Source organism: Natrix helvetica (genome assembly GCF_964273705.1).
Source record: "Natrix helvetica genome assembly, chromosome: 2".
Taxonomy (NCBI): Eukaryota; Metazoa; Chordata; class Lepidosauria; order Squamata; family Natricidae; genus Natrix; species Natrix helvetica.
This window is the reverse complement of record NC_138552.1, coordinates 108,111,972-108,123,687: the sequence shown is the minus strand read 5'-3', so window position 1 is coordinate 108,123,687 and position 11,716 is coordinate 108,111,972. Positions and strand designations below refer to the sequence as shown.

Genomic DNA, 11,716 nt, shown 5'->3' with positions numbered 1-11,716 from the left:
TTTGTCCAAGACATTCCTTCTCTCTTAGTCAATGCCTTCTTATGTTGGAAATTTAGCCTTGAAGAATCTTCCTTACCTTAATGATCTCCAATTTTATTCTTCTGAATTTCTTGCCAATATGTGGAAATCCCCCACCCAAGCCAGAACTGACTCTTTTGTGGGGCTATATATTTGATCCAGATCTACAAGTAGTAAATCAGTACTTCATTAATCAGTAGTAAACTGATTAAAAATGTAATGTTTAAATATGTCGAGTTCTTCTACCTATATGGGTAATCTGTCTAAGCATACTTGTGATTTTACAAAATTGTAATCGAAATGAAATGAAGAATTGCTGCAGCTCAAACAAAACCATAAAAAATGAAAACATAAAATAAAGCAAGAGCAGTCATGCCATCTTCAATCTCCGAAGTCTGAGGGATTCATTCAAGGTGAATTCATTAGAGTTGTATAGTGCTCAGATTTGATTCCAAAAAGGTGATTCAGAGTCCCGCACTTCTTTTAACACACTGGCATCTTTTCTTGGGATGGCACAGCAATTCCTCCCTGTTTCAGCCATGTATCTTAAAGCGATAATCAACATCTTTCTAACATTTAGAAAGAAGCTAAATAAACTCTGATGTTAGAAAAGCTGACTAGGACCAAATTCAGATCTCCAAATATCCCTAAAGTAAACTTGGGTCATTTTTCTGATCTGAGCCCAAATCACCTCACAGGATTGTTGCGCAGTTAAAATGGGAGGAGGAGAACAAAACACACTCTTCCAATTACGTTCTCAATACTGCTGTCATATGCATGTAGATGCACATGTAAAAGCACATGTCAACTTTTAAAAGGAGAAATAGCATATCTTAAGAAAGGCAGCCCCATAGTCTAACCCAGGGGTGTCCAAACTTGGGAACTTTAAGACTTGTGGACTTCAACTCCCAGAATTCTGGGAGTTGAAGTCCACAAGTCTTAAAGTTCCCAAGTTTGGACACCCCTGGTTTAACCAGCTGAGAAAATTTCCACAGCTATATTTATGAAATGAAGAAGTAAACGTGGTCCAAGGGAAGCAAATGAGGAAGGAAAATAAGACTCCTTTAAGAGCTAAGAAGACATAAATGGCGCAATGAAGTCTTCTTACGCACAAAGAGAAAGAATTCTACGGTGGAAGAAAACAGAGGCAGTATCTCATTTGCTCTTAGGTGAGCTTATTTTGTTTCTTTTTCTCTAAGAACCTCTCTGGGTTGTTTCAGATCAGTTTAACTTTCTCTGGGATTCATGGTCAATTAAATTGACATGGACATTTAAATCTTCCATTCAGAATGGAATGATGGAGAATTTGGATGGACTATATTCATAATTTGATAACAAATTGCAGCACCTGACAGAATGGCTTTGACTGTAATAGGAAGTAAAATGGATGACTTTGCCCAGTACCAGGTTTCAAAACTTAGCTCTTTATGTTTGGGGTGTTAATTAAGAATTGCCCCTTTTCTCTTTTTGTCTGCCCTTCTAATTGGGACTGTTTGAAGGTCAGCACCTCATGACATACCAATTTAAGATATCACACAGCGGAGACAGTTTAGATTCTTATTTAACTGTTCCAATTTTAAAGCTGTTTTCCCTCTTCTTCTCCTGATAAAACTTTGGTCATAGGCTTGAGCTACTATGCTTGCTTGATGAGATGCTGAGACATGAATAGGGAGTGGGATGTGCTCAATTCTATTGGCATTTGAGGCTGCTATGGACATGCTCCTTTCCTTTCAATTGCCTGGAGTTTGAGTATCAGTTCCCAGAGAGACTGGGCAGATGTATAAGTATGTGCATGGGTTGGGTTGGATTGGGTTTGGTTTGGTTTGATTTGGTTTGACTTGTTTTGTTCGGGCAGTTGGTCTTTGGACAAAAGAAACACTGTCAATGACTTTGGTCCATTGGCAAACCCCATCTTTGTCTGCCTTCTCTCCCTACTTCATGTTTGTCATTTTCTTCCCCAGCTTTCCTGTTCTTTCTGCTCTGTGGTTGGACGTAGGTGTGTCAAAAACACAATTCCATTGCTCAGCAAATCTGGTTAAGGTAAGAGGAAGAGAGGAAGCAAGCTTCCTGTAATAACCAGCTGCAGTTGAGCAAGACATGACGAATGGGGGATGTGGTTTTGCTTAACACATAACCACGTCATTGGAGAAGGAAACAATGGAATGAAGCAGAAAGTTGGTGGGGGAGGAGGAGGAACTGCCAAGAGGGGCTTTGAGATGAAAGAGGCAGCACTAGGACTTGGAATCTATAGAGAGAAACCTGTGGGATTCTCTCAAAGAATACCTCCTTTCTACATGATATCCTCTGTTCTCTGCCTACTATGCTCAAGGCTTTTGGTTGGAGCTGCTTGTCAAGAAACCTGCCTTTCTCCACAATAGGCCAGTTGATTGGTGCAAGAAGCTCCCTTTCCCTATACACACATCTAACACCAACACACATAATGGAAGAAAAGCATGCTGTAGGGGAAGAGGGGAAGACAGCAGGCAATCTCATTTTGAAGCAAAATGCAAGAAATAGGGTCTAATGCTGTAGAGCTATAGATTTTTTTTCAGTTTTGAATAGCTGGCAGACTATTTTGTTTGTGTGAATGAAAATACAATAAAGGAGAAATGAAAAATGAAGTTCCTTCCTCTTTGGCCCACATTTGTCTTCCATGCCTGGAACTACATCTGTAGTCTTGGGATCAACTACACAGCTACATTTCAGAAATCAGGTTCCTTTGGAAAACTGGAAGGTGACTCAAGCCTCCTTCCCAGAGACTTTCTTATGCTTATCCCACACACTCTACCCCACTGCTGACCTTCTTACTGGGGTAGAATAGGGCTATGGGGGCAACACAATTTAAACAGGCATATTGTTTTGCTGAGTCAAAACCTGGAGAAATGCATGTTATTATTGCGAGGAAGAACCCTAAGTCTTGTAAATTTCTGTTGATCAACTGTATAGAGAAAGAATAAACCTGAAATAAAATAAATGGAAAAGGAAGTTCAGAAATTGTAAAATTCATATTCTCCGTGCAGTCATTATCAGTTTACTAAGTAAACGTATTGATTTCCATTTACTAACTTAGTAGTATTTGCCTGATCCTGTAGTAACAAGTACTATACCTCATTTAATTTGACATAGCTCACTTTATATTTCAGATTCAAGCAAAGCCTGACTCATAACTGAAGATTTCAGTCTGAATGCAAAAGGAAAATGTCTTGGTGTTTTGCATCTAAACTACAGACTAATATGGATTGGAAACTCATGGGTACACTAGTGCCAACTTTGATTATTAAGCTAGTAGGCAGTTCTCTGTTCTTTGTATATAGTATGTATTATATTGATTTTTTTATTATCAGTCTTCTAATTTTAGAAAATAATGGTTAATACTGCTTCCTTTGCACGTCATGTCATTCTTGTGATGTGTCCATTTTCAACCATAGCAGTTCTTTTGACCAATGTAGCCCTGACCAAAATTCCATAAGCAAAATATATTGCCATTGTTGTTATTATTGTTATTCTCTCACATACACACAAAGAGAGAGACAGAGAGACAGAGATAGAAACAGAAAGATCTTATTCAAACTTCAATGCTCTATTCCAGGGGTGTCAAACTCACTTTGTCATGCCATCATGTGACTTAGCACAACTTTTTTCCCCTTTGCTAAACCGGGCATGAGCATGGCCAGCGCATGACGCATCCAGCCTGCAGGTCGTGAGTTTGACATCCCTGCTCTGTTAGAACAAGTTACACATCATTTCTATCAGTGTTTTAACTAGCATGGGAAGTTTTTATGGATCATGGAAGGAAATTCTCAACTGCAAAGAGTCGCCTTCTATATGAGAAGGATAATACAGCTGGGAGGAAGTAGGTGGGCTTGAATTTAGTGAACATTTTTTGTGAATGACCGTGATAGCTTTTTAAATGCCTGCTTATATTAAGAGTCATTTGTATTCAGTTTCACAGATCTTCTCAGAAGTCCCCAAAATCACTTCACCAAGAAAAACCAGTGAGTTTGCAATGTGAATGCCACCAGTGAGCTAGCAATGTGATTTCTCCTCCCTGGTATGCACTGAAGCCATTTCTTCGTATTCTTTAGGCTGCTCCTTAAGGTGGACTCTGTATGAAGGAAAGTGCTACCACTTTTCTACACTGCTAAAAACATGGGATGAAAGCCAAAAAGAATGTGTCTCTTTAAATTCTCATCTTGCCATTATCAACAGCAAAGCAGAACTGGTGAGTAGATAGAGTGCATAGTAAAACAAAAAAATTAGCAAGTATTTTGGGACAAGCATTTAAAACTCATTACACTTCCATAAAATAATGTATAACTGCCCCTCTCCCTGGACAAGCTGTCTTGACTTTAGTGCCTGAAAAGGCCTGTTTCGTTTATCCATTGCCATGTATTTAGAGAGCCAGGAGTTCTACAAAGATGTCTGACTGACAACTGTCGTTAACGGCCAATTCTTCAATGTAGTCTGGCTTGTTATTGGCCATTTGGTCCACACTATCATGCTATCCAATGGTGCTCCTTGACAAAATATCCACCACATTGTGTCCGAAGTCCATGTATTTGCTGTATGCTAAATAAATCCCCAGGCAAACAATTTACCTTTAAATGGAAATTAGGGCATAGTTGCAGCACTCCTTAAGCTCTCCTTTTGCTCAAGCCTGTTTGACTCTGGTTCAGTTTAAGAAAATCTAGCCAGAGAGAGCTGCTTTGGCAACAGCTAGCAAAGTATTCAAATCAGGTCTGAAGTATTTAAAAAAAAACATTATTTCTTTCTCTGAAGTATAGGTAGTCCTCAACCTATGAACATAAATTGAGCCCAAAATTCTGTTGCTAAGTGGAACATTTGTTGAGTTTTGCCCATTTTACGACTTTTCTTGCCACTGTTGTTAAGTGAATCACTGCACTTGTTAAGTTAGTAATATGGCTGTTAAGTGAACCTGGCTCCCCCATTGATTTTGCTTGTCAGAAGGTCGCCAAAGGTGATCACATGACTTCAGGACACGGCAACCGTCATAAATATGAGTCATTTGCTAAGCATCTGAATTTGATCATGTGACCATGGAGATGCTGCCATGGTTTTAAGTGTGAAAAATGGTGATAAATCACTTTATTCAGTGACGTCGTAACATTAAACCATCACTAAATTAACTGTTGTAAGCAAGAACTACCTGTATCTATTTTTTTCACTTTTTAAATCCCAACAGTACATTGTTTCATCATTTTTCCAGTCACATGAGATAAAATAACCTCAGGTGACCAGAAAAACAATGAAGTGGTGCACCACTGAATCTATTTTAAAGAAGAAAGCCCTGTGAAAAGAAATTAGTTCAGGAAAAGAAAAATTGTAATTTAAAAACGCACATAGATGTTTGGGATAGATTAAGAACCAGCAACATTCCAGATATTAAACAACTGTATAGCTACCCCAACTATTATGAAATTAGTTTTAAAAGCTGTTCTAGATATTAGATACCATGGCAACTATTCCCTCAGCTGAGATGGTATTTTTGCCTCTGAAAAATAACCGCACAAATTGCAAGGTTTAGATTCTAGAAGAAAGTAACAGCCAAAATATTTTTGAAGTGTTGGTGAGGTTTTTTTTTTTTAATTACTATTTCCCCCCCTTGATTGCGGAAACGTAGTGGTATAACCAAAACATTCTAAAAATACTGTAGAACAGCACAAATCTGGAAGTCCGTTCTCCTCAGCTACTGTGAGGAAATGACTTTCACAAATACTGTGTGTGTGTGGGAGAGATCTTGAAATTAAAATGCTTTTAATTCTGTTTTAATTTTCTTTCCTTAAAGAATATGCATTTGATTGGCCCAATTCCAGAGAGCTTGGAATTGATACTATACTGAAACCAATAAGGAATGCTTTGTATTTATTTGAAATAGAAGCTTTTGTAGAGATAGTGATAAACATGGTACTGAAAAGGATACTGATAACCCAGTTCCAAAGGCTTCTCTGCCCTCCCCCACAGCCACATGACTGCATTTTGGACACTCAGCAACGGGCCCACGTTTATGGCCATTTACAGCATCCCACAATCATGTGACTGTGATTTGCAACCTTTTTGGCAGAAACCAGCAATTTCTTCTAGTTTATGTCCAAAAATGTCCCATAGCCAGAGGTGGATTTGCTTAACAGCTACAGAGTTCACTTAGCAACTAGGTTGTTTGCTTTACAATTGCCACATTCTCTTAATAACAACTGCAAAGAAGATCACAAAACCGGGTGAGGTCATGTGATAACCCAAACACTGACCATCACAACTTACAATCATAATTGGGGGGCCAATTAATGTTGTCAGTCGAGGTCTATCTGTAATGCATAAGGTATGCATGGTTTAGGTTGATGCAATTTGTATGTCACTTATGCAGATAATGTAGGTTTACACAGGGTCTGTCCTTTTCCTTTATTCTATAGATACTTTGAAGGTCCATAACAGAATTTGGTGTCATTGTATTTCATAACATTTTGTTCCTGTGTATCCTATCCAGGCATTCCTGAACAACAAAACCCTAAATGCAGATTACTTCATTGGCTTGAGACGGAGAAATTCCAATGAACAGTGGAAGTGGATTGACAACACAAAGTTTCAGCCTGACATGTAAGTTTTATTAGACTTCTAATCATTATTGTTTACTTAGAGTAGGAGTAGGCCACCTTTGGACAGCTGACTGCATCTGGCAGCAAGTATGGATGTATACCTTGACTGGCCTTCAAGAAAACCATACAAAGTTGATTAAGGAGATGATTAGAGGACTGACACCACAAATGGCAGAAGATATGAGACTGTTTTGCTACTGGAAAGATACAGGTTGATAGATGGAAGAGTATAATTTAAAACTAGCTAAACTTAGCGAAATTTAGTGATAATAGATATAGTTAAATAAATAATTGATAATGATAATAATGTATACAATGTGTAGTGCTATGATAAGTAATAACTGGATATGAATATTGAATGGTACCCATGAAAGGAAGATTAGAAACCCTTTTGGATTATATATAAAGGTTAATTTAAAAAAGAATTAAATTAGATTCATTTAAGTCTTGATTATTAAGGGGGAAATGATATGATGCAGGATATAGTCAAATAATGGAGGGATAATGATAATAATTATACACACACACACACACACACACACACACACATATATATGGGTACAACATAAGGAAATGGGATGTAAATTGTAAACAGTGATTTGGAAAGAAGGACAGAAAACTTTGTTATTAAATATTATGGATGTTTAGCTAGAATAGGACATAAGGATTTAGTGTCATTGGAGGATTTTAGAAATAGTAAATGAAATGGCAGTATGTGGTTATGTATTAAATCTTGGTATATTTTATGATGAAGGATGTTTAAACAATTATAGTCAGATGAAAACGGAAGTATAATGACGGTAACATGTATAAATATTTGAGTTAAAATACTTGAGTTAATATGAATTCTGCTTGATGACTGTGGAAGAGATGCACGAAAGTCTTTTGTAACCAACTAATACACTTTCTACAGTATGTAAAGAAGGAAGATTTTATGTGTTGTGTTTGCTTTGAAAATAATAATAAAAAACTTTTATAAAAAAGAAAAAAAGAAAAACATTTTAAATTCCAAAGCTCCTGACCCTGCTCTTATTTGTGGCTGCACCCATTACTCTGTCCACTGCAGCTTTGGGCATTTAAAAAGGGGCCCCTCTTCACTCAAAGGTAGTCTGCTCCTAACAAAGAATGAAGGGGAAGTCAGTTCTCCATGTCTGTGGCTAGAGCTATTCTGGATTGTTGTGGGAAAAAATATTATTGTATATACTTACAAATAAACCCACCTGTGGATAAGTCGATCCTTGAATTGATAGGTGTTCAGGTATGAGAAAGTGTGATAGAGTAATTATCCCATGGGGTGTGCTGATCTATTGGAAAAGCAACCTAAATGGAGAAGTAACCCATATAAAAAATACACTCGGCTAAAAGAAAAAAGACCGCAGGTTACCTAGATTTAACATGACATATGGCAAATGCTCAGGCATTAATTCACCCGTCATTGGAAGGTGAAATGTATATTCTATTCTGATGGTGTTTTGGGTATCTCTTTCTGCAACTACTAATGTCCAGTATATATAAGTGTAAAAATCTATGACTGCAATTCCCAGCAGAGGTTTGAACTCTCTATAATAACCTCTGGCTATCTGTGACTGAAAAGTCCCAATAAGGATAAAACTGATCACATGACTTCTGGTGAGGGGCATGACCGAATTGTGTGAGCTGAAAAATATATCTTCTGCCTCTAAGATGGGTCAGGCCAGCAAGCATATTCACAAAACCTAGTTATCTTGATGGATTATGTATATCTTTTTATTGCCTACGTTTCAAACTGCTGTGATAAAGAATTTATATGAAATCTTGCCAGTTTTTCACCTCCGTGTATATTTATTTCATTTGTATTCTTAGCTCCCATATAAAAATGAAGTTTCTGACATTATTCATGATTACTACTGTGCTCCATTTCCTGTAAATAAAGTTCTGTTTTTTTTCAATTTCCCTACATAGATTTAAAGTTCAAGATAAAACAAACGACTGTGTTGCAATTGGATTAAATTCCATCTCTTCAAGATCTTGCTCTGAATCAAACCGCTTCATTTGTGAAGAGAAGGTATAAAAACTCTTTGGGCAATGGAAATTCACAGCAAGATCGGATCAGAATTCTATTCTCAGTTCATGAACGTTGGCCCTGATAAGAAAGTGAATCTATCGTAATGCAATTAAAAATTTGGAATGAGCATTCCTTTCCAACATATTTCAGGTTACATGGAATTCTACCCTTAGATGTAATTTCTCCTTGAATGAATATAGTATTTTCCCCCACTGCCATCATTTTGCTAAACAACTAATTCCCACAACACTTTCACTATTTAGTAAGACTGTATTAATATTCTTCTTCTCATCTTTCCTATTGCTTATCTCCTTTTCTACTTATGACTATAACTTTGTTAACAGATATTTATATTGTTTTATTTAGTTTCCTAGTATGATTTATGTTGATTCTATCACTGTGTTGTATCTTATGATTTATGATTAATGTAATTTTATGATGGCTATGATTATGATTTATCACTTAAAGCTTTTATGTACAATGAGAGCTTATGCACCGAAGATAAATTCCTTGGGTGTCCAATCACACTTGGCCAATAAAGAATTCTATTCTATTCTATATCAACCTGTATTATATTGCTGCTTTAAAAATAAAGATTTTCCAAAGGAACTATGACTGTTATTTCAAATCAGCAAAGTAAATGCCAATGACTATCAGACATTGGAAAACTGAACTATTGTGCTGTACTCTGCTAGAGCAAAATATGTACATATATTCATTTCAAGCTCTTTTCATGCAAAAGCATTAACAATTTAATGTTTTAAAGGTGACTTGTTTGTATGGCCTGTTAACATCCTGAGTTGTGCATGTTGTATTGCTTTATGTTAACCAGTTGGGTGCTAGTTCATATAAAGCAACACAAAATTAGGGCTTTCCACACCAGGCCAACAGATAAAAAGAAACTATGGTTGTTTTTCCCTCACGGCAGAAATAAAGCAAGCAGTAGGATGATTATTGTGCTCATAAACTTGCATAAAACAATGGGTCCATTTCTCATATGTGCCTTTGCCTTTTCTTATTATTATTTATTATTATTTATTTTATCAGACTTATTAGTCGCCCCCTCTCCCCACAGGGACTCGACGTACACAAGGGACGACGTACACAAGCAACGGTCTACGGACTACAAAGGAGGAGGTAAAAATAAATAAATACAATAATCAGAGAAGTTAAAACCCCAATAAGAATAAAAGTTTAAAAGCTAACATTGACAATTAAAATTAACCAAGGGGTGGAACAGTTGTCGAGATTATGCCAGGCCGGCTAGCCGAAACAGGTGGGTCTTCAGTTTACTGCGGAAGGAGCGGAGATCGGTTGTTGTCCTGATGTCTGGGGGGAGGTCGTTCCAAAGGGTGGGACCCGCCACAGAGAAGGACCTACTCCTGGGCACCGCCCTCTGACAGTCTCTAGAGGACGGCACCCGAAGAAGGCCCTCTCTGTGTGAGCGAATGGGCCGCAGGGATGTATGGGGCAGGACACGATCCCACAGACCCTATGCCATGGAGCACTTTAAAGATGGTGACTAACACCTTGAAGCGCACCCGGTAGGCCACAGGAAGCCAGTGCAGCTCGCGCAGGAGAGGTGTTATATGGGAGAACCTCGATCTCCCCATGATTACCCGCGCGGCTGCATTCTGGACCAACTGCAGTCTCCGGGTGCACCTCAAGGGGAGCCCCATGTAGAGAGCATTACAGTAGTCCAGACGAGACGTCACCAGCGCGTGAGTGACTGTGCGCAGGGCCCCCCGGTCCAAAAGGTTTTGAGTATACAAAAATAATGTGTTTCCTATTTGGTCTTTTAAAAGTTAACTTCTTCCTCCTAGAATATGCTGGTGCATATTAGATGAACTATTTTGATCTCCTTGTATTGGACCTGTGGAAAATAGCCTTTATGTGTCTCTACAATTTATTTCCACTAACAAAGAAAGATATGACAAGGTGAATTTCATCATTGGGAGAAACACTTGGCTGATTCAGGTTGTTAACTCATTTAGTCCATTGTCCCAGTGGTAGTTGCCATACAAAGCCAGAAGAAAATTGATGTTTCCATCCCACATAGTATCACGAGACTGGGGAGGTCCACAGCAGCAGGTTCTGAATTGCAGGAAAGATCCTGTATGGAAATTCTCATTGATCAATTTTGCTACATTATTAACCTGGTGACTTCCCTTCCAAAGGACAGAAATAAAGTGGAGGATTCACAAATGGAAGAAGTTAGCAGCTTTTGGGGGGGGGGGGGCAACATGAATGATTTGGTCCGTTCTAACGAAAAGGATTTCTTTGTAAGACAAGAAAACAATTGAGGTGTTTTGGTTGGATAATGCAAAATAGATCTCTTTATCAGAGAAAACCATACATAGGAAGCAATCTAACAGAGATGCCTTAATCACAGTATAAGATGTATTGCATCATGGGAATGGCGTGCACATTATTTAGCAAACTCGAGTAAAGTTCCACTTTTTTGTTATGACACAAGGAAGCAACTAAGGTTACACAAAAACTGGTGTGATATTTTACAATGGCCTTTAAGACTAATGGGAATGAGCTTTCCCAATAGAGGCTAGTATAAGGATCTGCTGTATGTCTGTAATCAGGATTAACAAATCAATATTAAAATTTTAATGCCTTTGAGTATAATTAGAATGATAGTCTGGACTACTGAAGACTTGTTGATGTTTTCTTCGTGCTCAGCAGCTCTATCTTTGAGACTAGATGCAGATAGCTACTGGATTGCCTAAAGTAGATATTCCCACATTATTTCCTGTGCGTGCATTTGTAAATTAAATAAATATTATAACCCTTTCCATGTCCTCAAAACTAACATTTAGAGGAAATTACATTCTTTACAATTAGTTGAGAACTGTTTACTCCTCTGAAATGGCAATGAATGATTTCACAGCAGAATTAGTTCCCGAATTTGATGTGGCAATGAAACCACAGTATCCATTTACCAAGAACACAATTTCCTTCCTTTTAGGGCAAAACATTTTGTTTGAGTCATGTGTTTGGCTAAACACAATATAATTTTGTAAACCCTGGCTTT

At 37.8% G+C, this 11,716-nt stretch overlaps 1 protein-coding gene across 3 annotated transcripts; it reads left to right on the top strand.

Annotated features, from left to right (window-relative positions):
- Positions 1 to 1,014: 1,014 nt before the first annotated feature.
- Positions 1,015 to 9,268, top strand: LOC309385788 (C-type lectin domain family 7 member A-like). Of its 3 annotated transcripts, none has more exons than XM_081940508.1 (7): positions 1,015 to 1,187; positions 1,980 to 2,058; positions 3,162 to 3,271; positions 3,963 to 4,013; positions 4,104 to 4,240; positions 6,521 to 6,630; positions 8,571 to 9,268. In XM_081940508.1, exons 3-7 carry the CDS (start codon positions 3,217 to 3,219, stop codon positions 8,677 to 8,679), a joined length of 462 nt encoding a protein of 153 aa, XP_081796634.1. In that variant the 5' UTR covers positions 1,015 to 1,187; positions 1,980 to 2,058; positions 3,162 to 3,216; the 3' UTR covers positions 8,680 to 9,268. The 3 variants fall into 3 exon arrangements, with proteins under 3 accessions (XP_081796634.1, XP_081796632.1, XP_081796633.1); XM_081940506.1 differs by having other exon boundaries at positions 3,162 to 3,331; XM_081940507.1 differs by lacking the exon at positions 3,963 to 4,013 and having other exon boundaries at positions 3,162 to 3,331.
- The last annotated feature ends 2,448 nt before the right edge of the window (positions 9,269 to 11,716 follow it).